Consider the following 27,293-nt stretch of genomic DNA (forward strand, 5'->3'; position numbering starts at 1 on the left):
CCCTCCCCTTCCTCTCAGGCGCGCTCCCAGGAGCCCCCGCGGCCGGAAGCGCGCGCGGAGCGAGACGTGTCGGGCAGCGGCGCGAGCGGGGCCCGGCCAGCGCGTGAGCGCGGGGGGGCTGGTCCGGGGGGGGGGTGAGGGGCCGGGCCGAGGAGGGGGGGGCTGGTTCGGGGGGGGGGAAGGGCCGGTCCGGGGGGGGGGGTGAGGGGCCGGGCCGAGGAGGGGGGGGCTGGTTCGGGGAGGGGGGGGGGAAGGGCCGGGCCGGGGGGGCGGGCCGGGGGGGGTGAGGGACCGGGCCTCGGGGGGGGGCCGGTTCGGGGGGGCTGGTTCGGCGGGGGGGGGGCCTGGCCTCGGGGGGGGCGGTCGGGCATGGGGGGGGGAAATCCAGTCTCGGGGGGGGGGCCCCGACCTGGCCCGGGGGGATCCCAGCTCGGGGTGGGGGAGGGTCCAGTCCAAGGAGGGGTTGTCTGGCCCGGCCCCGGGGGGGGGGGGGGTGTCAAATCCGAGGAAGGTCCCGGTCCGCGGGGGGTCCCGGCCCGGCCCGGCCCGGGGGCCCCAGCGGCGGCTGCCGCCTGCCCGCAGGATGATCACGGACGTGCAGCTCGCCATCTTCGCCAACATGCTGGGCGTGTCGCTCTTCCTCCTGGTCGTGCTCTACCACTACGTGGCCGTCAACAACCCCAAGAAGCAGGAGTGAGGAGGCCCCGCAGGTGAGACCGGCTCCGGCCTCGACCCGGCGCCTGGGCCCGGCCCGGCCCCGGGCGCCGCTCACCGCTGTCCCTCCCGCAGGGCCCCGCAGCTGCGCCACGCTGGCCGGGACGGAGCGGGGCCTGGGGCCCGGGCGACTGCCCAGAGCGCTGGCTGGCCGCCCCGGCTCCGCGCTGAAGTGGGACGGCACGCTTCTTCCAAACAAACTTTAATAGAAATGCAGTACAAGACAAAACCCTATTCCGTAAAAATATCTTCAGCGCACCGACGACGGCTCCACAGCGCTGGGCCGGCGGGAGCTGCCCGGGCCGGGCCTGCCTCCAGGGCCAGCACCCTCGGCCCCACGGGACGGGGCTCCTAGCTCCGGCAGGGAACAGCCGTGCGCTGGGAGCTCTGGGCTTTCGGGGCACGGCCCCCGCTCTGAGCCGCGATGAGCCCGGGGGCCTCCCCGGCAGCCGGGGTGGGGAGGGTGCGGGCGCAGGCAGAGCCGGCATGTGCGGCCCTGGGGCTGGGAGCCGCCTCGGGAAGGGGCAGCACAGCGCGTGCCAGCAGCTTGGGTCCGCGCCGAGCGGCCCCGGAGGGCGACGCATGTCCGAGCCGGGCCCCGGCGGCTGCGCGGTCGGGTGCTGGGTGCTGCAGGGCCCAGGAGAGACTGAAAGGGGCAAGAGGCAGAGCAGGTCTGCGCCCCCCCTTCCCCCCGGGCTCTGCACCAAGCTGCAGCTTTGGGCTGAGGGGCAGCCGGAGCGGCTGCCTGACGCAGGTGCGTGGGCCCCGGCGCGGGGCGGGCGCCGCTGGTCAGGCCTCAGCGCAGAAGGACAGGAGCTGGCGGTAGGAGCTGAGCGAGGAGGAGTCTGCGCTGGGGCCTGCTGGACGCTGCAACACAGGAGAGCGGGGTGAAGCGCGCCGCTGGGGCTGCCCTGCCCCAGGGAGGGCCGGGCCGGGCCGGGCGGGTCCCGCAGAGCAGCAGCCCTGCCGGCCCCGCGGGCTCAGGGCAGAGCAGGGCTGCGGGCCCCCGGCCCTCGCAGGTCCCCGCGCCCTGGCAGTGCCCTGGGCAGTACCTTGGGGTGCAGGCGCTTGCTCTCGCAGAGGAAGAGTTGCCCCGCTGTCTGCAGCCCTGCGCTAGGGGCTGGAGCCTCCTGGCAGAGCCCTGCAGCGACACAGACCCAGGTCGGCAGCCAGCGAGGCATGGCAGCCCCAGGGCCGAGCGCCGTGCCGGCGGGTGCTCAGCCCCGTAGCAGAGCCTCGGGGCCGGGCTGGGGCAGCCCCGGTCCCTACCTGGCGGAGGCTGTGCAGCCCGGGGCGCGCCGGAGCTCTGCTTCCAGGCCGGGCGGGCTGCGGCACTGTCGGAGCGCAGCCCTGTCGGGCTCTGGCCAGCCGCTGCCCCCTTCCTCCGCACGGGGATCCTACTGGGGCGAGGGGGGAGCCCCCCGGGGCTGCGGGGAACCAGGCAGCACCCCTGAGAGACGGGCCGCTGGGAGCGGAGCGGGGTCGGGGGTGCCTCTGCCCAGAGCCCTCGTGCAGCACCAGCTCCCCTCGGCGGGGGCGGCCGACCAGGGGTCTGGGCTGCCCCCCGCTTGCGGCCTGCGCCTGCACCCACCTGGGCTGCTCCAGGCCCCTCCTGGCGCTCAGCTTCTTCGGTAGCACCTGTGCGGAGAGAGGGGAGGGTCGGGGCCCCGCCACGGAGAGCGTCCGAGCTGCCTGGGACGAATCCGTGTGGGGCTCTGGGCAGTGCCCGGAGCGGGGGGCCGCCGAGCCCGGGGCTCCGGGAGCGACCGAGCAGGATCCCGGGAGCCCGGCGTCTTCCCAGGCCAGACCCGGGGCCGCGGCCTCAGCGCCCGGCCGGGCCCGCAGTGCCCGGAGCCACGCGCTCGCCGCGGCACGTCCCCGGGTCCTGCCAGCGCCCGGGACGCCCCCGGCCTTACCTGCAGCGGTGCCGTGCCGTGCCGAGCCGTGGGCTCCCCGCCGCGGCGCTGGGCCTCCCACGCCGCCTGCTCGCCCGCGGGCAGGGTCCCTGCGCGACAAAGGAGACGGAGCTCAGCCGGCGCCGGGCAAGGGGGGCTCGGCCCCACGGCGCAGCCGGCCCCAGCCGTGGCCCCAGCCAAGGGCGGCGGGGGCCAACGGGGTCCGCAAAGAACCAGCCGGACGCCAACTTTGGGACCACGTTTATTGTCGTCGCCGGCAGTGGCGCGAGCTGCCACCGCGCCGGGCGGGGACGGGCCAGCCCACGTTTCGCAGCCCTTTTCCTCTCCTCGGCGGGCCGCGAGCAGGGCGCCGGCTCCTCTCTCCCTCTGCGCACAGCAACAGTCCAAACCCCGCTGCAGGCTCCGGAGGCGGGTTCAGGCTCGCCGGGAAGGACGAGGTGCCCTGTCCGGGCCGCCGAGGCCGCCGAGAGCGCTCCTCTCCCCCGCGGGCCTGGGACGCCGGCGATCCCGGAGAACGGCGGTGGCGGGATGCGGGTGCGGGCAGCACCCGGCTCCAGAGGCCGTGGCTCCGCCAGCGGCAGGAAGACCCAGTCCTGAGCGAGGGCTCCCCAGTCCGCAGGTAGCTCGGGGCTGGTTCAGCAGGATCCTCTGGGGACTCGGAGAGGGGCAGGGAGGAACTGCAGAGCCGCGTCCCCGCTGGCAGGGCCTCGGGGCGCAGCAGAGCCTCCGCGCTGGCCCGGGAGGCGGGTTCCAGCCCCGAGCGCCGCTCCCCGAGCAGCGCTGGCGCGCGGGGGAGAGCGGGGCAAGGCAGCGGCCGAGCCGCGGGACAGCTCCAGCCTCCCCGGGGTGGGAGCGAGTCCCTCTCGCCACGCATGTGCGGGGACGGGCTGTGCGACGACGCGGACAGAGCAGCCTGCCGGGAGGCCCCGCGGCTCCTCTGCCCCAGGGCTGCAGCTGCAAGGCGACGGCCGCCCGCAGAGCCCAGCCCTGCCACCGGGACCGGGACCGACCCGGCCCGTGCCGCTCCAGCCCGGAGACCGCCCGGGGTGGCTGCAAGCACCGTCCCGGTGCAGGGACGACGCTCCTCTGGTCCCCTCTCACCCCACAGCTCTTCCTATTCCCTTGCGCCCCTCTCACGCCAGGAGCAGGGCGCCGCGAGCCTGGCAGCAGGCGTACCCGGCCCCGCTCGCAGGCCTCACCGCGCGCGCTCGGTGGCCCCGCTCCCGCCAGCCGGCTCGGCCCGTCGGAGCAGAACGGGAGCCGCGTGTAACGGAGCCCAGGTCTGGGCACAGAACCACGCAGGGCGGGCAGAGAACGGGGCTGGACCCCGAGCACTGCAGCCAGGCCCCCGGCACCGCGCGGCACAGCCCACCCGTGCCGGCTTGTGTCCCTGCAGCAACTCCCAGCGCGGTGGGGCACGGTGCCTCGGGCACGCTGCCTCTGCCAGCACCGCGCACGCCAGCCCAGCTCGGCCCTGCCGCTGCCGCCGCTCCCGGGCCAGAAGCCCGGCGCAGGCAGGCTGGGGTGAAGCAGAGTGGGGACCCTGCTGCTTCACAGCCTGGTTGAGCAAACTTGCCGTCGCTGCGTGGAGAGGACGGGGGGCTGGACGGGATACAGACCTGGCCTGAGGGAGGCTGGGAGGGAGCAGGGGCCAACGCGGGGAGGCGGCTGTGACCGCGACAGGCTCCTGGCACAGGGAGGGAGAGGAGGCAGGTGGATGCTGCTGGCTGCTGCTCGCAGCAGGCTCGGGTGCTGCTGGTGCTGCTTGTCCAGGGCTCGCGGCTCTAAGGGGAGGGAAGGAGTTAGAAAAAGGCAATTCAGAAAGGTCGTGGCGGCACTCGGACCATCCCCCCGCCACCCGTCGCCGCCGCCGGGACCCCATTCCCGAGGCAGGATGCTGCGCGGTGACCGCTACGCCCTTCCTGCCAGCACAGCCCTGCCCCAGGGGCAGCAGGCTTCCTCCCAGCTGCGCCGCCGGCAGCACGTGCTGCGCCAGCCCCGCACCCCACGCTGCGAGCGCGCAGGGGCAGCCAGGCCCCGGCACAGCCCGGGCGGCACGAGGAGGGGACGGCGGCAGAGGTGCCCGCGTGCTGGCGGTGCCCGGCCGAGCCCCGGGAGCAGGCTGTGCCGTTCAGCTCCAGGCAGGAGCAACGACTCCGGCAGCCGCAACGGCCTGCAGCGGCCGCCAAGGGCCTGGCGCCTCCTGAGCAGCGTGGGCGTGGGCGGCACCGCGTCCTGCCGGGTGCCCCGGGGCAGACGCACGCCCGGGACTCTCCGGGACGCGGCGCGGGGGAGCTACGCTGGCCGAGCGGGCCGGCGCTGAACGCACTGCAGCAGCCAGGCAGCGAGCCCCCTTGCCCACGTCCTGCGCCCTCCGGGGGTCACGGCACGCCTGCTTTTCCTTTCCTTGCTGGGGAACTGCCTTAGCGCCTCTGCAGCGCCGAGCGCACCAGCAGCACGTGAATGCAAAACAGTTACACAGGCCAAAGCTCGAGCGCAAGAGGAGCCGTGTTAGCAGCCGCTGAAACACTGCGGGGAGGAACGTAACAGCTAACTGCACTGCTCAGCACGGGAACGGAGGACCCAGCGGAAACGGACGGCTGCGCCGAAGAGAAGCAAGCACAAGATGCTGGGCTGGGACAGTACTGTGGCTAAAGACCGAGCTTTCAGACTGCTAAATTTCAGCAGCAGTGACGGAGAAGATAGGCAGGGCAGACAGGGCCGCTAATGAGGGCACGCACAGGGAAACGGAAACGGAAACAACTGCATCCAGGCAGAAACAAAGCGGGAGCTCCAGGTACCCACCTCACTGCCCTCGTCCCCAGAGGCAGCAGGCGCGTCCTCGGCGGCAGTGGCGGGTGTGCCCGGATGGCCCGCACACAGCGAGCTCTAAAACAAGTGCAAGAGAGCAGGCTGCATTTGCCCCGGTCACAAGCCTAATCCTGTCCCTGTAATCAGTTTTAGAAGAAGCAGCCAAAGATATGGAGATAAACGGAAGGCAGATAAAAAGCAGGTCGTGCCGGGCTGACCTGAGAGTGCCGAGGAGGGAAATGACTTTCTAATCGCAGGGAATGTGCCAACAAGCGTCACGCAGGACCCATCAAAGCGCTGGGCTGCCGCCTCCCGGGAGGCGGTGGACGTGTCTGGAGAGAACAGACAGCGGACGGATGTCATTTACCTTGACATTAGCCAAATTTTCACCACGGTCTCCCCCAGCATCCTCGTAGCCGCACGGGAGAGGGACGGACTGGACGGGCTGCTGGGCTGAACAGATGGGGGTCCACAGCTCGAGGCGCGACGGGTAGCTGGTTTTCCTCAAGGGTCGATACCGGGGCCAACGCTGCTCAGCGCCTGCCTCAACAGGCTGGACGATGGGCTGGATTGCACCTCCAGCGCATTCACAGGCGGCACCAAATTGGGGGAAGTAATCGATGCACGGAAGGGCAGCGTTGCCATTCAGGAGGAGCTCGACAGGCTGCAGAAATGGGCTAAGAGAAACCTCCTGCGGCTCAGGGGCGAAGGCCAGAACAACCCCACGCAACACGGCAAGCTGGGCAGCAGCTCCGCAGAAGAAGGCCTGGGGGGGCCTGGCGGACAGCAAGTCGAACACAAGCCAGCAGCGTGTCCGGCAGCGTTGAAGGCGTCGGACGTGAACAGGTCCCCCAAGCACCAGTACGCTACCGCAACTGCCTAATAAGCACATTTTGCAGCCAAGGTGATGGTGTTCAGGAGCTAACCCCACATGCACGAAAAAGATCAATAAACAGGCAGCCAACAAGAGGGAAGTGGAACGAGCAGTGTGTCAGCAAGGGTGCCGCAAGGAAACACGAGCACAGATATCCGTGAGGCACCAGAAGAGCTGAGGAATGCAAGAAACAGGAAACGACTGCCAGGTCATTCCAGCTGAAGGAAGACAGAGCCTCGGAAGATAAGGCCTGGGACCGTCCTTGGCATGCCCAAATAGGGCTGGCCAGGAACCCAGAAGGAAGAAACTGGCTTGCCTGATACACGGACAACATCTGGGTCCCCCGAAGGATCAACAACACATGAAAAGCCTGAGCGAGCACCGAACAACGGCCAGCCCCACAGCAGGGAGACCCTGCGGGCAGGAGCGAAACTCTGGCGGGTTAAGGTGTGTGGAAGCACTTCTCTGGATTACTGCGAACGAATGGCACCTCGGACTTGTCTTTACTAAAACCAACCGACCTAAATTTAAGAAGTATAACTGGGTTGATGGTGCAATCAGGAACTCCAGCCAGCAAAGGGCAGCCGCAGCCTAAGCCACGTTAACGAGAGCGTCGGTCCGATAGAGAGACCGCCCCTGCTCACGGGAGCGCGCAGGGAGCGCCAGGCCCGGCCGGGCTCCCCGGGGCTCGGCAGATGAGCACGGCTCAGCAAGCCCCAGGGAGGGCAGTGAAGATGGGGACGGGGCTGGAGCACAGGAGGCCCGAGGAGAAGCCAAAGAGCCCGTGGGAAAACAAGTCCTACAGCAGCACTGCCGAGGCAGCAGGCATGGGGTTTACCCGAGTCCTTCCGCGCCAACGCGGAGACCCGGCTTTTACCCCCCCTGGCTCCCCTGCCAGGCGCTGCTCCTCGCACGTTCCAGATGCGAGAAGCAACGAGCCCTACCAGGGCCCAACTGCTCCGCCGACCACAGCCGACCAGCGAATCCCCTGCCGCATTTGCGGGACACCAGCCCCCACCGCAGACGGGGCTCACGAGCTGGCACAGAGGCGGCTCCCGGGAGCCCTGCAAGCGAGCGCAGTGCGGCGGTGAGACGGGGGCCAGAGGGCTGGCAGACACGGTTCAGGCAGGCAGGGAAGAAGAGGGGCCACAGCACAGAGCGCCGAGAGCCCGAAGCCCTTCCCGGCGGGCGAGGCGGGCACGCGAGCCCCAGGGAACGCGCCCCCGCAGCGCCCAAGGCTCGACGCCGCGGCAGGAGCACGCCAGAGGCTGCGGCTGGCACCTCCAGCCCTGCAGAGCGCAGGGGAAGCAAGTGGGGAGAGGGGCTCATCTCCGACCGTTCTGAGCCCACGCGCTGCCCAGGCCCAGGCCGCGGAGGACCTGCTCGGTACTGCTCGGACAGCACCAGGGGACAGCTGTCCTGCCGGGACGGAGGGAGAACAGCCCCGCGTCCTGCACGAGCACGGCCAGCCGGCCAGCGGGGCACCGTCCCGTACCCCGACGCCTCGCCCGAGGCTGCACGCTCTGGCCCGCTCCACGTGAGCAGAACTCTCGGCAGTACGCGAAGGGGACAAGATGGGATGTGACAGGGACGCAACGTCTTCACCCCACGGCATCCAGCCGCACTCTGGGCGCCCCAGCACCTTTCACGCTTGCCTGGCTGCAGCGTGGGGTTTGCAGGTGCAGGAGGACGTGCGTGTTCCTACTGCCGCTTCCCCAGCCACCCGAGGGAGGAAGAATCGAGCACGGCATCTGGGAAGCACCAAGGGACGGCCAGCAGCGAGGGGTAACGACGTGGCGTTCACAAGGCAAAGCTGTGGGGTCAGAGGCTTCTTAGGCCAAGCTTCACAGCAGCCCCCGAGCCTGTGCTGGTGCTGCCCACCCTCGGAGAGCAGCAGCACGGCTGCCCGAGAAGGCGGAGAGCGCTGGAGATAACTGTCCTACCAGGGCACTGCCAGCACAGCGCCAGCAGCCTCCCCGAGCGGCAGGGCCAGCGTCTCACCGCGGGCACGGCCGACCGCGGGGCACGGCGCGGGCAAGCAGGCTGCTCTCGGGACCCAGCGCTCCCACAGCCCAGTGCGGGGTGCTGCCGCCACCCTGAGCTGCGGCGACCCCGCTGCTTCCAGGCCTCCACGCTAACGCCGCCCTTCCCGCCCAGCGCGAGCGGCCTTTCCGGCAGCTGCCGGGACAGACCGGGCACGAGGGAGGCCAAGCTGCCACACGGGGCCGGGGCAGAGAACGCAGAGCCGCCGTCCTCGAGTCCTAAGAGCTGGAGCAGCTGGGAGCGCGGCGAGCGCGGCGAGGCCCCGCGCTGCGGCGAGGCCCCGCGCTGCCGGCCCCCGCAGTCATCCAGGCGGCATCCCGGCCGCCTCGCCCAGCAGCCAACAAGCAGGACGCGAGCTGGGGAAGCGGAACCGACTCCTCCCTTCCAGCCCCGGGGAGGCCCGTCCTCGCTAAGGCGCCCAACTGTCACAAAACGCCGCGATGACCTGTGCGAGGTGGCGAGGAACCAGGCTCTGCGCTCACCACACAACCTCAGGCCAGCGGACTGCTCCCGCTGGCTCAGGCGGACAAACGTGCAAGGCAGAAGGAACAGACGTTACAACGTGCCCATGAGAACATAAGCCTTTTATTTCCTCCCCACCATGTTCTCACGGCAGATGAGAAACAGTCACTACAAAGTGCGGGAAAGCAAACACGGAGGACGAAGCAATGGGTGAAACACAGGCAGCGCACAGGAAACAAGCCGACAGTGAGAAATTCAGCGATCACTCTCAAGAGAACAGCGTCGGTACAGAGCCTTTACACAACAGCTTTGAGTCACACCCAGAGACACACAGGCAGCACCCTCCACCCCGAAAGCGCCCTGTCCAGCGGCCGGTGGCAGGGGAGGTTCTTGCTCACGTGCCGCTGCTCTTTGGGCAATGAGATACTTCAGGCTACGATGATCGCTGGGGACTGGAGCCCCACAGCCGCGTGGAGCTCCCAGCCAAGCCCCAGTCTGGCACATGCTGTGTCCTTAGCGGTGGGACCAGCCCACGGAGCAGCACGGGACACTAGCGCGCTCCCAACCAGCCAGCCGCCTACAGCAGCAGCAGAGCCCCGAGCAGCGCCGCTGCCCTGCCCAGCCTGCCAGCAGTGCCGAGCCCCTCGCGCAGCAGCGAGGAAGCCAGCACCTAAGGGGCACAGCTCGTACCTTGCCTTGCTCTGTCACCTCCCACAGCTGCTCAGTTTGGTCTCGGCACCTACCCCAGAACTGGCAGGATGCTGAAGGCAGGGGTGGTGAGCTGTGTCCTTTCCTCCAAGCCATGCAGGTGGCTTGGTGCAGTTTGGTGTTGTGAGTCAGGCCCCGTGGGCCTGTTCAAATCCCCCAGTTACTTATTACAGCTCTGCCAGCCAATTTGTGTCACCTATGACCACAGAGTCATGTGCCATGATCTACTGCTTCTCAGCAGGTGCCTGGGAAGGAAAAAGGCACTTTGGTAAAGCCCAGCAGAGGCCCCAGGATTGTTTTAAGAGTAGCAGAGGCTGAGGAAAACAGAGCAGAAGTTTTCCATGTTGACTTCTCTAGAAGCCACATCGCATCTGTCCCCCACGCAGTAATTCAGATAGGGACACCTGCATTACCAGCACAGAAAAGGACCATCTCACCAGGCAGCCCACAATGAACAGAGCTCCTACAGTCTCTAGTGCAACAGAGGCAGTGGACACGTTCTGTCCAGCCAGGGGCTGCAAAGCAGCTGGGCAGGAGCACAGCTTGGCCACTGCACCGACTGCAGAAGCGCAGCTGAAGGAGTCAAGTCTCGCTGTGCAGTGTCTGTCCTGACCCAGCCAAGGCCACTCCGCTTGAAACGGAGCGCTGAGCTCTGCACTGCATCCAGGACCCTTCTGAGGGGATGGGGCAGCAGTTCACACGCACTTCTTCCACGCAACACCACTTTTATTAAGTTAAAGCAAACAGTTACGCCGGCACAGAACTCTCCTCAGGGCTGTGGCTTCACACAGCAGCTCAGGTACTGGATCAAGTGCACAAGAGGTTCCCAGCCCAGCTTACCTCTGACCAGTCCTGGGGCTCTAGTGCTGCCTTTCTGAGGGCCCTGGCTCGCAGGGGCTGCACCGGAGGGTCTGCTGCAGCTGAAGGTGAAACTGGGCGAGGGTTTGATCTGTGGCAAGTCCTGTTGGCTGCTGCTGCTCCCACTGGTGCCGTTGCTGAAGCTCCTCACGCGGGACAGGGCATTATCAGAGGTTGAGGTCGGGAGCCCACTGGAAGGGAATGAGAAATGGGAGCATCAGCTCGGCTCTGCGAGCTGTTGAGCCAACAGCTCCTCTGCTCTCCCCTGTTCCCTCTTAGCCAGCTGCTCCCTGCTGCTGCTCAGCAGGATGCCCCATCCCCAGCACAGGCACCGAGGTCAGCCTGCTGCTGCTGAGACGCAGATCTCTTTTAGACCCCCAGATTTCTGGACTATCGTCCTGGAAGTTGGTAAGCAGCTCCATTTTTCAGGACAGTAACAGAGCCAGTGTTACAACTGGCCATCTCTGAGTGACAGAAAGCCTCTGTGTCCTACAGTGGATATCTCTGTCCTGGTAACTTCAGTGCAGCAGCATTATTTTGGAAGTTTCTACTCCCTCGCTCCTAATCCCAAATCCACCTGGACTGGGCCACTGACTGGATTCAGGAGAGACGACGAAGAGGAGGAGGAGAGAAGGTTCTCTCTGTAGGCACAGAACTACTTCCCAGGTTACCGGGACTGATGAATAACAACCTTGCACAAGAGCAGCTGTGTGCCCCGGTGGGATCCCTCTGCTGCCTGCTGATGACACAGCACTGAGGGGGAATCTACCTCTGCAGTCCACAAAGCAAACCCTGCAGGGACACAGCAGAGGCCTCCACAAAGTAGAAAAGCCAGCAAATAAATCTTGGCTTCATTCAGCTGCAGGGTGACTCACTTGGAGTACATTTATCACACCTAACTGATTTTATCCTGCAGCTCTTGAAAAATGAGCCCTGGAGTCTTTGGAGCCATGAGCACTTGACCTGACAGGCCCTTACGTGGAGCTCTTTGGAGGGGTCCTGGCACCTTTCTTCCGTGGACACCCAGCTGCACCCTTCATGCCGCGCACGTGCTTCAGCATCCAGGCTCGCAGGTTGCTAAGACAGCTGTGCTCAGACAGGACGATCCGCGGCCACGGATTGCACTCGGCCATGTCCAGGGCTGCTACAGCCAAGGCTCTCCCGACCTGCCAGAGCAAGAGGACACGCACAGAAAACGTCTCAAACAAGAGCAGCAGCTGCTTAAGGACTTGATGCAGCAAAACACCCCCCGCGAGAGCTCATTTTATCTTGGTTACAGGTTCCAGTCAGGTGTCTCTACCAGAACAAGCATGTTCCCCTAGGAATTCTCTCTGGGCACATAGCATACGCACAGGACAAGGGTCAGTCAGAGGCAGATGGCCAAAGGGACTCGCTATCTCTCATCACAGGCTCTAGAAAAACAGGCGACCGCACACTTGTCTGGGAGGGAACGCAGGGTGTCGAGGCAGGGGCAACATCAGGCTGCCCAAGAGGCAGGCATCGGGGTCTGCGGCTCCAGCCGACGGGGCAAGCAAAGCTTTTTTCAGCTGGAGACTTAACAGCTTGGGCAGTCACCAAGTGTCCTCTGGGAGGGGACAGAAGTACGGAAAGCCCTCGCACGCTGACGCTTAGAAAGCTCCATCCCCCACATACCTCTCCAAACCCACATCATTGACTGATACAAGATTTGTGCTGTTGTCACGGAGACATTTCCCATAAAAGGGCAGAAACAGAACAGAACTGGAAAATTTCTCCCTTGGCGCAGGGGCTGCCAGACTGAAGAAGCTGCCAGCGCTGCTCCGTCCCGGGCAGCACCACCAGTGGCACGGCTCAGCCCGGTGCTGCGCCCGGGGCTCTGGCTACCCGCTCACCTGCTCAAACAGCTCCACGGTGTATTTGGAGGGGAAGGCAGGAGGAGGCGGAGGGCTCGCCCGTCCGTTGTCATGGCAGGCCACAGGGATGCTGTTCACTGAGCGCCCAGTGTTATAGTTGCATTCCAGGGTGTAGCTGTGAAACACAAGGGAAGCCCGCGTTAGCCCGCACGGACCCAAACCGCCCGAACCTTTGCGGTGCTCTGCCAGGGAGCACAGCACAGACGCATCTTGGAAAGCAGCTCCATGCAAGCGAAGCACAGGACGCCCTGCCTGAGACCACCTAACGTCCCTGCCAGCAGCCCTAAGAGGGGCAGGCTCTGAAGAGAGAGGATGCGACTCCTTCCACTGAGCTGCACCTCTTGCTCCGAGTCTGCTTTGCATGCACTGCATTTTGTCATCTGCAGAGGTAAAAAAAGAATAAATAAGCCACTGAGCCATTGACCATGAGGTGGAAGCCAGAGGCATGCTGAAGGACAGGAGATGCGTATCGATGCGCAGGCATCTGTGACACAGGATCCAAGGACCCAGACTCCAAAATCAGTGCCAAAGAAAGGACGAGCCATTAGGGAGCTGGAAAGCAGAAAGAGGAGTGGCTGGGGACCTCGGAGCCTGGGGCTTCCAAAGAGCCGAAGTGCTGACTGCGATCAGACATGCAGCAAATCAACAATCGAGGCACCTACAGAAAGCTGCTAAGGACGCCTCAACTGATGACTTTCCAGGATGAAGCAACTACCCAAAGATGTTCTTCGGCCATCTTAAGAAGGTTTGTAGTCATCACTGGTGAGTTCCCACTAAGAACAGGATAAGAGATTCAGCAAACGACACAGGATAATAGGTGGCACATCATTCCCAAGGAGCAAAGCTTCCCACTGCAGTGACGAGAACACGCTGGACCGTTAGTTTTTCCGGCAATGGCACACTGGAACGATCGACGTGGCGCAGCGCAGGAATTTAGGAGACTTCAGAGAAACGGGAAGAGCGCGGAAGAAGAGGTCAGAGCGACTCTCTCGCCCCTCCAGTTCCTGGGGAACCTGGGAGAGCAGCTGCTCGGGCTGACCCGCGGGTGTGCCACCGAGGCTCCGCGGGCGCGGAGCACCGCGCGGAGGAGCGGGCTCTGCGCAGAGGCGGCCTGCGAGCTGCCGGCCGGCCGCCGAACGCCCGAGCCAGCCACCGAGGAGGGGCTGCAGGGGCAGGGGCTCCGGCTCACCGTGCAGCACGTGCACCGAGCCGAGGTGTTTACAACAACCCCCATGGCAAAGACGCGCGTTTGGATTGTTTGCAAACCCACGCCAGGAGCGTGGTAACGAGCAAGGGGAATCGGGAACTCTTACCAAGGAAACCCGATACAACCAGCAAAGCCAAAACCTCGTGGGAAGATCAGTGCGATAGAGGGGCTGCACAGCTTAGCTATAGGAGGGATTCAGCTGGGGAGAAAAGCCTGCCACACAGACTACTGATGGGAGAAAAAACTCGCCTTAATTTGTCAAGATACTACGATATTTTTCTAGTATCCACGCTGCTGTAATTCTGCAATACCAGTAAAACTGTCACAGTAACATATTTTTACTTCTTCCTCTGCATTAGCTTCCCACAGCTGGGGAAAGTTGGATAAAATTGACTGAAAGAAAAAGATACACACAGCGAAGAAAGAAAGAAAAATCAGATTTTTTTTTAAAGAATGTGAGAAAAAAAAGAAAGAAAGAAAAGAAGAAAGAAAAGAAAAACGCCAGAAGCAGCAATACATGGATGGTCAAAGCCCAAACTCGGACAAAAACGCAGCAGTTAGAACCAGAAAAGCCACAAGAAAAGAAACTAGCACTGAACATAGAAAGTGCAGAGAACTGCAAAAGGATGCAAATATCAAATCTCATTAAAATGAGTTCATTCTGCTGCACACCCCCAACAGGACTAAGAGCAGCCCAGATCAGAATGACTAATAACTTCGTAACATCTGCAAACTTTGGAGAAGTAAAAGTGAAAGATGACTGTGAAGAACTGAGCTCTGAGCGATCCTGAGGGAATGGGGAATAACACAGCAGGGAAAGCCCAGGTTTGAGAACTGCAAAGTGATGCACACGAGCAGAAGCAATTCCAATTTCACATTAACAGTAATGAATCCTGAACTCACTATGATTGCTCAACAAGGTCACTACAAAGCAAGAAGTTCAGTGAAATGCGGTTCAATGTTCAACAGCTGTCTAAAAAAAAACCAATCCCAGCTGAGCTACAGGAATTAGGAAAAACAACAGAACAAAATAGAAACCATTGCTATGAAACTACAGAAACTGCAGAAGTTCACGGCAAGCCTAAATCTTAGCTCTCTTCCCCCATCTCCAAGACAACACAGAAGAAAGAAAAAGCAAATGCAAGAAAGTGATAGGAATAATCAGTTAAGCACAACACAGGAAGGCCTCCATTAGCAAAACAGTTAAGCAGCCTGGGAGCTGACAGTCTAGGTAAGAAACAGTTGGGAGAGGAACAAGAAGTAGTTCATGAAAATCCTAAATGACACCCGGTGAACAGCAATGATCGTTCACAGTCCCCGGCTCGCATGGCCAGGGACATCAAACTTGGCAGGTAGAGAAAACGAGCAGCGGCTCCCGCTCGCCCTGTGGACCTCTGCCGCACGGTGCCGTGGGTGCTAGAAATCTGCCCGTGTTCCAAAGCACTAAGAAAAAAAGTCATGAAAGAAATATTACTGCTTCTCTCCCTGGGCAAATCAGGGAGTCCTCCACATTTCTGTAGGGCGCTGAAGATATACCCATATTCAGAAGTTATGGGTCCTCAGTGGGCCACCCGGGGGTGAGGCACAGCTTGTTGGCTGGGGATGTCTCCTTCTCTGGAGATATTCAAAACCCACCTGGATGCGATCCCATCTAACATGCTCCAGGTGACCCTGCTTGAGCAGGGGGGATGGACTAGGTGTTCTCCAGCGGTTCCTGCCAACCTCAACCGTTCTGTGATTCTGTGTGATGATACTTATTAGCAGCCTCAGCTTCTAATGTGAGCAGCGACTATGAAATTGTGGAGTTCAGGATCCTGAAGGGAGTGAGGAAGAAGAGCAGCCGAGTGCAGACCCTGGACTTCAGGAGAGCAGACTGCAGCTTATTCAGGGAACTGGTAGGGGGGATCCCACAGGAGGCAGCTCCGGAGGATAAGGCACTTAGAAAAGCTGGCAATCTTTTAAGGACAGCATTCCCCAAGTGCAAGAAGGGTCCATCGCAAGAGTCAGGAAGACAAGCAGAGATATCAGGAGATTGGCTTGGCTGAGCAGTGAAGTCATGACTGAGCTCCAGAGCAAAAAGCAGCACTGAGGAGAGGGAACTGAGGACAGGCTACAAAGGAAGAACTTAAAAACATTGTTTGGGCATGCAGGGATGGAGCTAGGAAAACTGAAGCCCAACTAGGGTCAAGGCTTGCAAGGGCTGCCAGAGGCAACAAGGGGAGCTTCTGCCTCTACGTTAGTAGCAGAAGACTGGACGAGGAAAACATGGGCCCGCTATGGCGTGAAACAGGTGATTTAGTGACAGCAGATGCAGACCAAGCAGAGGGACTCAGTGCTACCTTTGCCTCAGTCCTCATCAGCAAGGTCTCCCAGGCCTCTGTGGCCAGAGACAGGATTCAAGGAGGAGAACCACTGGCAGCAGGCAAATGTCCAGCCAGGGAGACCTGAAAAACCACGGCCCGTATGAGTCCACGGGCCCTGGCAAGCTGCACCCAGGGGTACGAGATGTGGTCAAGATGTTTGTGAGACCGCTCTGTCACCTCTGGAAGGTCACAGACACCGGGGAGGCCACGATGCCAGGTGAAAGGCAAATGCTGCCCCCAGCATAGAAAAGGCCAGGGCCAGTCCTGGGAAAGCCAGGCCAGCCAGCCTCGTTGCATCCCAGGAGCAGCCCCAGACTGCCCCTCCCAGGACACGTGTCCACGCTCAGGGAGAAGAAGGTGACTGGGAGCTGTCAGCACAGACCTGCCAAAGGTAAGTTGTGCCTGAACAGCATGATTGCCTTCTGCAGCAAAATGCCTAGATTTGTGGGCAATGGGACAGCAGTGGCTGCCATTTAGCTTGACTTTAGCACAGCTTTCAACTGTCTCTTGCAGCATTCCTGTGCCCAAGCTGGGATGTTACAGTGCAGAGGAGGGGCAACCAGAGAGGCGTAGCTGGTTGGTGGCTAGGCACAGAGTTGCAGATCCTGGGCCATCTCTGCCTGGAGGCTGGTGAGAAGCAGTGAACTGCAGGGCTCTCCGGGTACCTTTCCTGGGCAGCATTTTTGTGGATGACCTGGAGGAAGTGGCAGCAGAACACTTGCTCATCTAGTTTGGGGATGAAACCATATTGGGAGGGGACATGGATGACACAGACATCTCTCGGGACCTGGACAGGCTGGAGGAAAAGGCCAACAGGAACTTCACCAGGATAAACAAGAAGTCCTGCCCTAGAACGGACGAACTCCTGGCAGCGATAGGAGCTGGGGACGGACAGGCTGGGGAGCAGCGCTGCTGGAAGAGGCCTGGGGGTCTTGGCAGATGCACACTCGGTGCACACCAGTGGTGTGCCCTGGCCACCGGCACCCCGGGCTGCACGAACAGGACCACAGCCAGGAGATGGAGGGAAGAGGTGCTCTCCCTTCACTCTGCACTCGCTAGACCACAGCTATGTAATGCACCTGGTTCAGGACCCCCAGCCCCAGTACAGGAAAAACATTGATAAGTGTGTTATTTTAAGTGAAGAACTTGTGCTCCTTCCCATTATTTTGTTTAGGTATCTTACTAACAGATGGAAAATCCTGCTTAGTTACAGCAGCTAGCAGCAGCTGTACAGTTCACTTCTTTAGTTGGCAGATACACTAGCCAGCACATCTGATTAGTACTAGTACTCATCAATGGACTGATGTGTCATTTGCTTTAGCAGGCAGTTATAAATTACCTCTTCCAACTTCACTTTCTTTTTTTTTTCTAAATTAGAAATTGTGATGAGGTGGGAACAAGAACAGGCACTGCAATGAAATAAAGAAAATAACGGTCAGCGTGGAACAGACTGGCTCACAGATGCAGCAACCAGCTTCACAAGAGGGAGAGAAGTCAAGACATGTCCAAGCAATTGTATCTGCTGGAATAAATACTCTTGCCAGGCTGCTAGCAGCACAGCAGTTAGAGTGCCACTTTGTCTTGTACTATGGCCTACCACAAAGGCTTCCACGCTTTGTTTCGCTGTTTCCAACAACATGGCATGTTGTACCTGTTCCTCGCCTTCCTCCACAACAAACGCTTCTCTCTCCAGCAGGAAGCTGCAAACAATGGCAAGCATGGTTCTAAGGCAAAGAGGTTTTGTCAAACATTTTTCTTAGGAAAAAAATGTCTCATGAGTACGTACAAACAAGCGCATATACGTAACAGATACCGGCAAAGTACATGTCTAAGCTGTGACCAGAAGAGACTGCTTGGCTGATCAAATGGATTGCAGCTGCCAAGAGATCTCCCCTTCCCTCCTACGCCTTCATATTTCTCTGACCACACAGAGAGAGCTTGTTAACCCAGAGATTCTTTCTCCCCACCCATTTTACATGCCCACACAGTACTGCATAGTATTCCCACCAAAAACAAGCACTCCTGACACGAGCAGATGGCACACCATGTTTCAGGAGTAAGCTATTTGATTAACCATGGGCTGTTCCCTGTCACCCATGGCAATCAAATAGCTGCAGAGCAAGCCGCCACAACAAGGCGATCCTGAAGAACTAGTGTATTTATTATTGTAGGTTAGTTTTAGCTGGATCAACATGCTCACCTGGGTCACCAAGTGACCACATGATTGCAGGATCTGATGCAGAGAAACAGCAAAATGCTCAACAACAGCTGAGAAGGGAGGAAAGGAAGGAGACAGGATCACCCTTTCAGCTGGCAGTCTGGTCCCATGTCAGCTTACACCAACAGGGAAATCACACTCTCTGAAAGCAGGACAAGTGATGCGGGGGGGCTCTAGTGGGACTCCAGCGTTGCTACGAGGCCCAGTGCTATCTGCATACTTCCACAAATTCCTGGGGAATGGGAGATCTACTCAAGTAGCAGTATACACTTTTCTTACACGCTTCTCTTGGCACCTGCTACTAGCCACTGCTGGAGACAGAACAGACTAAGATGGGATGCTGGTCTGACTGGCACAGGTACTTCTATGCTCCCAGCAACCGTAACAGAGCAAAACAGACCAAGAATATCATCTGGCTGCTACAAATCAAAGGAATACCCTAATCTTTACACACCACAATCTTACCATATGACAGGTGGGCCACTGGGGAAGCCAGCCCATTACAACTAAGTAGGTTTTCATTAGAGCTAAATGTATGCGTATGGGAAAGAGGAGAATTCATTGTGGAAAGCAGTGAACAAGCAGCTCCACAAAAGCTAGGACAAAAAGGCAGAACAGCCCCTGGAGGGATATAAGAGAATAGAGGGTACAAGAGATAAAGGAGACAACTTGTGAGTCAGGTCAAAGCCAACAGGTCAAGAGTGCAGTAGTGCCATGCAAGGCTGGGTTACACTGCGCTTATAATACTTTTCTCGGCCTGTGTAGACCATGGACAAGTTTCAACCACACTGGACAGCCAAAGCAAGACATACCTACCATCACAGAACTGATTTAAACTTTCCTTAGCCTCCTGCATCCAGCAAGACCACCTCTTTCCAGGATGGATCAAGTCAGCTAGCACAGAGGTTAAGCAAGTGAGAGGAGTGCAGCACAGCTCTGAAGCAGAGGTCTGCCTACCTATGGATGATACCCAAGGCTTTGTAGACGGCCACTCGCCCGCTGCCCTCTTTCGACTGCCCATCTCGTTTGTCTTTGGCATACATGTTCTTCTCCGAGAAGTTACAGCCCGTGAAGTCAAAGTGAGGTGAGTTCAAGGAGATGAGTTTAGGGAACAGCATGTTTTCTACCTATGATGCACAGAGAAGACAACAAATGACTTTCTGTGGAGCCCTTGGCTGTTCATTTTGCTCTAACACTAGCAGCACCAAACTCCAGGACACAATGGGATGTTGGTGGAGGCTAGGCCCAGTCTACCCACTTCCAGCCTCTCTCAGACTCTAGCCCTACCTGGGGAACATCTCCTGCCCCTGCCTGCCCTCACGTCCGATCTCCAGCAGAGAGAGGCAGCCAGCTAGGTGGCCTTCTCACCAGACTGTTCTCAGAGGTAGCAAGAAAGGAGGAGGAGGAGCCCAGCAGTACAGCACTTCCCTACTCTCCTCATCAACTACAGGAAACAGGGGCAGCTCCCCCGCCCTCTGCACACCAGTTCCAGATGGAAGTAGGCAAGGACTGCTGCAGCTGCCCCAGTCACAAGCCTGGGAGCGGAGAGGAAATCCCACTGAGCACCAGAGACTGGCAGGGCAGAATCACTTTTGAGGCACTCAGCCCAACATCCCCTTCTGGGACAATGTCCTGCCCCCCGCCTGTGTGCCGGCCCCTGTCCTAACGCGGAGCCCAGTTTCTAGCGCGACTCTGAAACTTGCCATCCTCCTCTCCCAGCGGAGCAAGAGGCAGCATGCAGGACCCTGGAGAGGGGGAGGAACAGTGGAAAGATCCCAGAGCCCAGGATCCAGGTGCTCATACGTTCTGCCCTCACCTGATCATTTTCATCATTGAAACTGTTGCCGTACATGAAGCAGCCACGCTTGGACGCATGCCCATGAAGATCTACGTAGTAGGCCAGCCCACTGTCCTGGGGCAGGATGGTTTCTGGGAGAGATGTTGATGGAGGCCTCTTGGCGTCCTCCTCACAGTGCTCCACGGTGTGGTTAGAAGGGAGAATCCAGACAGCTTGGTCCTTGTTCCCCAGCTCAGTGGCAGGTGCTCCTGAGGGCTGGGGGTCCTGAGAAGAGCTGAAGTAAGTGCTGGCTTTCCAGGTGCTGGACGAGTTACGGAGGTTATTGGCTTTCTCCAGCTCAGACAGGGGTGTCTCCAACGACAGGGCACTGCTGCAAATGGAATGGTTGGAAGATTTTGTGCTTAGCGAGCTGGTGCTCAGTGGGGAGACATACGTCCTCCAGTCAGGAGAGCCTGGCAGAACACGGCTGTGAATGTGGTGGTAGAGGAGGACAGCTTTGGCCCCATATATTGCAGGGTGCAGCTCGGCATCGGGGTTAAGATACTGGCGGTTCAGGTTTACTCCACGGGAGTCCGTTCTGCAGAGGGAGAAAGCAGAGAAGTGAGGTCCTTTGCGCACTGCTCTCGTTCTGTAAAGGCAGACCTGACCTACGCTGTAATGGCAAAAGCTTTGGGCTCTACCCTGGAGAGGCCTCCAGCTGCTGCAGGCTCTCAGCCTCGCTACCAGAGCGCCCTGCCCTGAAAGCGGCTCAGCTGCCCCTGTTCTACTGCAGGTCAGCAGAGTACAGTTCTTGTTCTCTGCTTCCAGCTGAGCCCCACACAGCCTCGGGGTGCGGGTCCTGACGGCAGCTGCTCAGCTGTGCTCACAAAACAATTCCCTGGTGCGGTTCCACAACACCAGATGGGAGCTGCTGCAGTCCCACCGTCCACCTGAACCACAACTGCTACCTCTGCTGCCAGCCATGCAATCCCTAACTCTCATGCAAACGCTCCCCAGACTGATTTAACTTGCTAACCCAGCAGCAAAGACTTAATTGCTGTGTATCATGTTTGTTTGCTGCCAGTCAGTAAAGGAGGGGTCCGACAAGTGCTAGTGCTGGGAGCAGAAGAGGGGTTGAGTGCTGCCAGCAGGGAAAGAGATGCTGGAGGAAGGCAGTCTGCTGTCAGCCTTGCTACCTCCCAACAGCAGGAGCTAGGGACCTTCCAGGCAACTCTCCCAGTTCTGGAGAAAGGCAGAGCATTGCAGTCTTGCGAGGGAAACACTGCTGTATTGCTGGCACTTCATTTTATACAACACCCCTTCAGCAACAGGCCCAGCTCTCAGCAGTGGCAGCAGTTACAGCCCTGCTCCAGCCATCTCCCTCCCTGTCAGTTCTGGCACCCAAGTTGTTCCCCCACTGCCTCCTCACCACCCAAAAGGCCCAGCTCCCACCCTCTAAGTTCTTGCCACAAGGCAGTGCTCCTTCCCTCAGACCAACTCCACAGCTGCACTGCACCCCAGGCAACAGCCCGGTCTCGCCACCATCACACCCGGACTGACTCAGGCCAGAGCTCTCCCCCAACCACAGCCCAGCCTCCGACACCCACACCTCCAGGATTTGGATGGCAGGTTCATTTTGCAAGACTTCAGCAGGGCACTGGCACCTGAAGGACACAAGCCATTGCATTTTGCAAGCTTTCTGACCCAAGAATTGGGAAAAAGGACAACTCACCAAACCATCCATCTACAAACCCCCACCTCATAAACAGCCATGGGGAGGAAGACAGGGAGTCTGCTCCAAAGTAGCTGAAAACCTCTACCCTAGCGTAGCACTTGTCTCAGTGAGGCAGAGCACAGAGAGATAGAGAGATCTCTCTCCCTCCTCTCCTCTGAAACTGGCTCAGCTCTGACATGCCATGGACAGAAGAGCATGCAAAGTCCTCAAAGGCACACAGCAGCACTGCTTACCCAAGCTGGGAAGCACCAGTTCTGGAGATCATCCACACAGGCAAGAACAGCCCTAAGCCCTTGTCAGAGATCCTGGGAGGCAACAAGGAATGATTTCTGCTCCCCGCGCATCTCAGCTCATTCTTCCAGTGAAACCAAATCTTGGAACTACTCTTTACAGACTCCAGAAGCAGCACAGCAGGCTCCAAACAGGGAGAAAAGAGCCCAGCCTGAACCCTGCCAAACCTGCAGTTGTGTCCAGGCTGTATCGTGGTGCTCATGGGGAGTTCCCCATTTGCTGTTGCCCCACGTTGCCTCTTAGCTACACCCTTACCTGCCACCCACTCCAGCAGGACACTCACCGATAGTGGCCTCGCACCACCCCATCTGGATTCAGCATTGGAATGAGCTTAAAGACAAACATCCGCCGCAGCATTTGGGCACGAGGGTCCTCCTCTCGCAGGATGAAATCCAGGAAGCCATTGAAGACAAAGCTGGAAGGTGTTTCCCCAGGGTGGACTCTACTGCTCAAGAAAAATACCTGGGGGCAAAGAGACACTGATGATGGCCAGCAGTTTCCTGCATCCCCCTGGAAATGATGCAATAGCTCAGCACAGGGAAGAAATGCTTCCTAAGGTTCTACCCCTACACCATAGTAGGGCATCATGCCACCCAGGATGGAGTTAAGGCCTCTATATGGATTATACACCTAGGCACCATGTGTTGCAGCACAACGGTCTTAGTGACTTCTTTGAACACTGCCTCTCTCCTAGTTCCTGCTTGGAATGAGGTTGGTTATTCCTGTGTGAAATTTAAGGTGCAAAAATCCCCACAGCTTGCTCTCAAGGAAACCAGAACGCATGTGAAGGAAAGGCAGAGCAGTAAAGGAGCGCCAGGGAAGAGCCCTGAGCAATCAGAGAACAAGCTTGACTGCAAAGGAGACATAAAACACCTCCTGGAAAGCTCTACCCAAGAGACTTGTATGCAGTCTCACAGTTGTCCATCCTGCCCTACAGACACCAGCAGCTGCTTTGTGTAACTGCTGACAGCACTGCCTGCCCTTCCTTTGCTGGCAGGATGTACCTGCCTTAGCAGCCTCCAAATACTGGACTACTTCTATCAATTCCTTTATAGCCTCGTGTAGCAACAGTAATCAAATAGGACAAAAGAAAACTCCAAGGAAGTGAGGTGCAATTTTTTGCCCTGAGAAACACACACGTGGTATTATCAGAAGACGTTTCATAGTGCTAAGATGATACAGATGCACTGGAGGCTCCTGGTATGTTACCGATTCCCCAAGCTGCAGTGCAACTATTCTGGGATTCTGTGAAACATCTCACCGATATTTCCTGCTTCCAATACTTCACCCACTTTATCACTCCTACCCTTCAGGATACTACAACTTTCAAGTCAGAGAAGCAGCAGTAGTGGCAAGAGCTGACACGCTAACCAACAGCGCAGCCAGGTCCCGACTCAGCCCCAAACGCAGCACAGCGACTCACCCGCTTTCCTGCGAAGCGGTGAGGTCGAGGAGTGGTGCTGTCCGGGAAGAGCTTGTCCAGCCTGGGCTCTCGCTTCTCCAGCATGCCGTGGCAGGAGGTGATGGTGAGCAAGTCCACCCGCAGCTTGTCCAAGGAGTGGCAGAGCAGCTCTCGATGGTAATAGACAGAGTCGAGGGGACTGCAGGGAAGGGAGAGAGAGAGAAGTCTTCCCGTTCAGCTGGCAACACAGGGGTCAGCCTTCTCCCCATGAGGGAGAAAGGGGAGGGGGCATCGCTGGGCAGCTCCCTTCCTAAGAGCGCTGCTACACCAAGGACTGAGGGACACGGCCTAACCCTCACGCCCTGCGGGACGGCTGGAGGTCCCCCTCAGGAGCGAAGGGCTCCGAGTCTGGGCCGTGGGATGCTCCCCACATCTACTGCCTTGAGGTTTGCCTCTAGCAGCTTTTCTAGGGCTGTGCCCCTGGCCCCTGTGGAGTGCTGCAGCCTCAGCTCAACTGCTACAGTGAAACCTTCTCCTGCTACCTGCAGGCATCTGCAGCGGAGCTAGTCACCGGGGGCTCCCCTCAGAGCTGGTGAAGAGAACGAGCACTCCTCAACAGCAGCTCACTAACAGGAAACAGTGCTGGCCCAGGCCTCGGGACCACGCTGCCTCGATTCTCCTCGGCTGAAGGGAAGCTCTGGGTGACTAGCTCCTACAGTCGGCCACTCTGTTGATGCCAGCAGTCATCAGTCAGACAAACCTCACCTTGAAGGCACAGGACAGGTCATACAGAGAAAAAAAGCCTCTTACTGACAAAAGGAACTGGCCTCCTTCAAGGACCCCCCACCACAACAGGGGAAGCAGAAGCACGCTCTCCTTCGAGACAGCCTGCAGAAGGCCAAAGCAAACATCCAGAAGCAGCAAGCTTTACCTAGGATTACTGACAGGCCTGAACACGTACAAGCCTCCCGGATACTCCTGCTGGAGGACTGGGTGTCAGCTTGACTCCAGGGCACGGGATATGATGAAGGCACGGAGGGCAGTGCGATCAAGTTAGCAGCGTACAGACATCCCTCCAGCTCTCTGTGCTAACAACTCCCCCTGAACGAGCAGCAGCTCCCACTACAAAAGAGGGGGGGTCACGGCCTCCTGCACCAGGGCTCTGCTGGGCCCATCCACCCTTGCTGCAGCCCCCTGGGATTTGGAGGCTTTTCCTCAATAGATGAGTCTGAGTCACAAGGATGAAGATATCACCATCAAATCCTTGCTGAGTGAATGCCACACTTTGAAATTCTCATAATTCTTCATAAAATGGCATTTTAAGGAATGAACATCTCACAATAAGCCATTACTCTCCTCACAACAGCAGCTGTAAAGGAAGGAAGTCACGGAAGAGAGGTGCCTCAAAGAGAATGTTCTGCAGCCAGGAAGGTAAAAGGAAACAAAATCTTGTCTTAAAGAGGTCTCAGATCTCTGAGAACTCCTCCTCTTTGAAAAAGGGAAGCAGTTCTGTCACAGTCCCTCTTCAACCTCTGCTTCCTCACTTCCCAGAAGAACTGAAGCGAAAAAACAAACAAAAAAAACCCCACTCCTGTTGGGGTAGACTCAAATCTGACCCTGAATTGGGAACATCAGGGGGATCTAGCCCTGAGCTTTAAAGGACCCTCTAGCCATGTGCTGCCTATTCCTCTCTAGAAGTATGTTTTGGGGAGTCACGGAGCTCTGGGTAAATCGCTGCAGCTGCTCATGCCAGAGCAGATCAAGCACCACAGAGCTAAGGGGAAAGGGCAGAAGTCACAGAAACCCCATCTCCACCTTCCAAACAGCTGCTGCCAGAGAGGCTGGACAATACTGTATTTCCAGAGATACGAGGAAAAACGAGCAGGTCAGCAAGGAGGCAGGAGGAGAGCAACGGACGGTGCGCACCTGCTGGGAGACATGTACTTGCACTCCTCAAAGCGGCTGTCCAGCTGCGCCAGCATCTCCTGGCATTCCGTGTAGGAGAAAGGGTAACAGAAGGCAAAGTAGGTGGTGGCGCCGCGGCACTCCAGGAAGCGGTGCACGAAGGACAGCACAAACTGGGTCTCCACCATCTGGGACAGACACAAAGCAGAGGCTGAGCACCGAGCATGGCTGCTGGGAGCGGAGACAGCCAGAGGCCACGCAGAGCCACCTCCAGGACAGGCGTCCTGAAGTTCGCCGCACCCCTCACGCATCAGGTGTCAGCTAGCGTGTGCTCCCTCATCTCTAACCAGCGGCTGCGGGATAGAAAACAAAGCTATAATCCGTGCAGACTCCAGCCTGCATCTGCTTGTATCCCTGAAATGCCCAACTGTTCCGGAGAAACCTTCGATTTCCCTGTTCACCTAGCTGCACGGCCTTCCTGCAGCGCAGTTCTCGAGCCCCAGAGGAATGCAGAACGCCTCGCCGATGCCTAGCTCTTATGTAAAGCTCTCTGGGAAACCCAGCAGATTTGCTCTTGCCCTTAGGCTCACCTGCCAATACTTAAAGCCTGAAGAATAATCACTCCATTTTGGCTTTCTTAGCAAGGTTAATCAGTACCACAAAGCTCAGCTGTACGCTGTGTCGCTCCCTGGAGTTGGTATGGCCAAGCTGAGACTTTTTCTACTCCACGTTGAGGCAGGGGAGACTCTAGCTAGGCCCTGCTCAGCACCCTCACACGCTCTGGCAAGGAGCCGCAGCTGCACACACAGCAAAGACAACCCCGAGCAGCGGTGACCGAAGCCAGACAGTGCCAAACTCCCTGCGGCAGCACGTGTGAGACCCAAACACCTTAACGAGGCTGTTAACAGCTCACGGGACACCCTGCTGCTCTCCCAGTTCCTACTGACCTCCCTTTGCGGGGCTTTCAAACTACTGCTCTTCGGCCCGTGCTGTTTCCCTCGTCAGGGCACCGGTCACAGCACCACAGAGGGGCTGAGGTTGGCAGGGACCTCTGGAGTCACCTAGTCCAACCCCTGCTCAATCAGGGTCACCTAGAGCATGTTAGATGGGGTCACGTCCAGGTGGGGTTTGAGTATCTCCATGACCTCTCTGGGCAACCTGTCCGGAATCAGGTCATGCTGTGATCCAGCACGGAAAGCTGCTTAGGAGCCGCTCTGACGGCTGATGAAGAGGAAGGAAAACGACACGTGTGCGCGCTTTGCCACCGGCAGCGGGGCCACCCGGCGGGATATCCCTGCGACTTGGCCCGAGAGCAGCAGCAGCAGCAGCAACAGCCCCGGAGTCCCTCCCCCCCCCCCGCGCGCGGAAGCCGCCGCCGCCGCCGCCAAGGGCCTTCTCCAGGAGCGCTCCCTCCTCCTCCTCCCCCCGGCAGGGCGCACCGGCTCCGAGCCCCCCCGCGCCGCGGGCCGCACCTCGAAGCTGGGCCGCTCGCGGACGCGCTCCCAGCGGGGCCGCCCGGGCACGGTGCGCACGAAGGGCGCCATGCCCTGCGAGTAGAGCCGGCTCTGCTTGTTCATGTTCAGCACGTGCAGCTTGATGAGCTTCCCCGGCGCGGCCCCCCGCACGCTGAAGTAGAACCAGGACCTGCCGGGGACGGGGACGAACGGGGCGGGGGGGCGGCACCGCGTCAGGCCGCCCGCGCCTGGCAGCCGCCCGCGCCTGGCAGCCGCCGCGCTGCCGCCCCCGGGGCCGCCGCCGGTACCTGTTGCCGTTCTCATACTCGGTGTGCGCGCAGTCGGGCCGCGTCCACACGTTGAACTCGTAGTCGGCGGCGGGGAGGGCGGCGCCGCAGGCCGCGGGGCCGCCGCCGCCGCCCCCCTCGGGCGGCTCCACCTTCTCCACGTGCGCCAGGTTGCCCGAGTCGAAGCGGGAGCTGAAGAGAAGCCCGCCGCACCGGATCTCCATGGCTGCGGGGCCGCCGCCGCCGCGGCGCGCTCATCGCCGCCCCGGCCGCGGCCCCGGCCCCGGCGCGACGCCGCCGCCGCCGCCGCCCCGGGCCCGGCCCGGCCCGCCGCCGCGCCGCCTCGCAACAGCAACGCGCCCGCTCATTGGCCCGC

General features: G+C 59.9%; 2 protein-coding genes across 5 annotated transcripts; one reads left to right on the forward strand and one right to left on the reverse strand.

Moving 5' to 3' along the window:
* On the forward strand, window positions 1–943 carry OST4 (oligosaccharyltransferase complex subunit 4, non-catalytic). Its single transcript, XM_062573351.1, has 3 exons — window positions 1–103; window positions 583–710; window positions 790–943. Exon 2 carries the CDS (start codon window positions 584–586, stop codon window positions 695–697), a length of 114 nt encoding a protein of 37 aa, XP_062429335.1. The 5' UTR covers window positions 1–103; window position 583; the 3' UTR covers window positions 698–710; window positions 790–943.
* AGBL5 (AGBL carboxypeptidase 5) lies at window positions 901–27,190 on the reverse strand. 4 transcript variants are annotated; one of them, XM_062573347.1, is made up of 17 exons: window positions 26,939–27,190; window positions 26,649–26,820; window positions 25,198–25,364; window positions 23,293–23,470; window positions 22,153–22,331; window positions 19,883–20,441; window positions 19,024–19,193; window positions 12,258–12,393; window positions 11,365–11,552; window positions 10,369–10,577; window positions 5,660–5,773; window positions 4,250–4,414; window positions 2,631–2,719; window positions 2,306–2,352; window positions 1,984–2,141; window positions 1,767–1,855; window positions 901–1,581 (listed from the first exon to the last, which is right to left on the reverse strand). In XM_062573347.1, the coding sequence occupies exons 1-17, from the start codon at window positions 27,139–27,141 to the stop codon at window positions 1,504–1,506; spliced, it is 2,901 nt and encodes a 966-aa protein (XP_062429331.1). In that variant the 5' UTR covers window positions 27,142–27,190; the 3' UTR covers window positions 901–1,503. The 4 variants fall into 4 exon arrangements, with proteins under 4 accessions (XP_062429331.1, XP_062429332.1, XP_062429334.1 ...); XM_062573348.1 differs by lacking the exon at window positions 5,660–5,773; XM_062573350.1 differs by lacking the exons at window positions 901–1,581; window positions 1,767–1,855; window positions 1,984–2,141; window positions 2,306–2,352; window positions 2,631–2,719 and adding an exon at window positions 5,436–5,519 and having other exon boundaries at window positions 4,330–4,414.
* Window positions 27,191–27,293: the final 103 nt, after the last annotated feature.

The sequence above is a fragment of the Rhea pennata genome, chromosome 3 (assembly GCF_028389875.1).
Source record: "Rhea pennata isolate bPtePen1 chromosome 3, bPtePen1.pri, whole genome shotgun sequence".
NCBI lineage: Eukaryota > Metazoa > Chordata > Aves > Rheiformes > Rheidae > Rhea > Rhea pennata.

Excerpts from the sequence above, each read along its gene's own strand:
- OST4 (XM_062573351.1), top strand. The coding sequence starts at position 584 with ATGATCACGGACGTGCAGCTCGCCATCTTCGCCAACATGCTGGGCGTG.
- AGBL5 (XM_062573347.1), bottom strand. The coding sequence starts at position 27,141 with ATGGAGATCCGGTGCGGCGGGCTTCTCTTCAGCTCCCGCTTCGACTCG. Across the intron at positions 26,821-26,938 it reads GAGTATGAGAACGGCAACAG|GTCCTGGTTCTACTTCAGCG; the intron begins GTACCGGCGGCG and ends CGTCCCCGGCAG. Across the intron at positions 22,332-23,292 it reads ACCGCTTCGCAGGAAAGCGG|GTATTTTTCTTGAGCAGTAG; the intron begins GTGAGTCGCTGT and ends CTTTGCCCCCAG.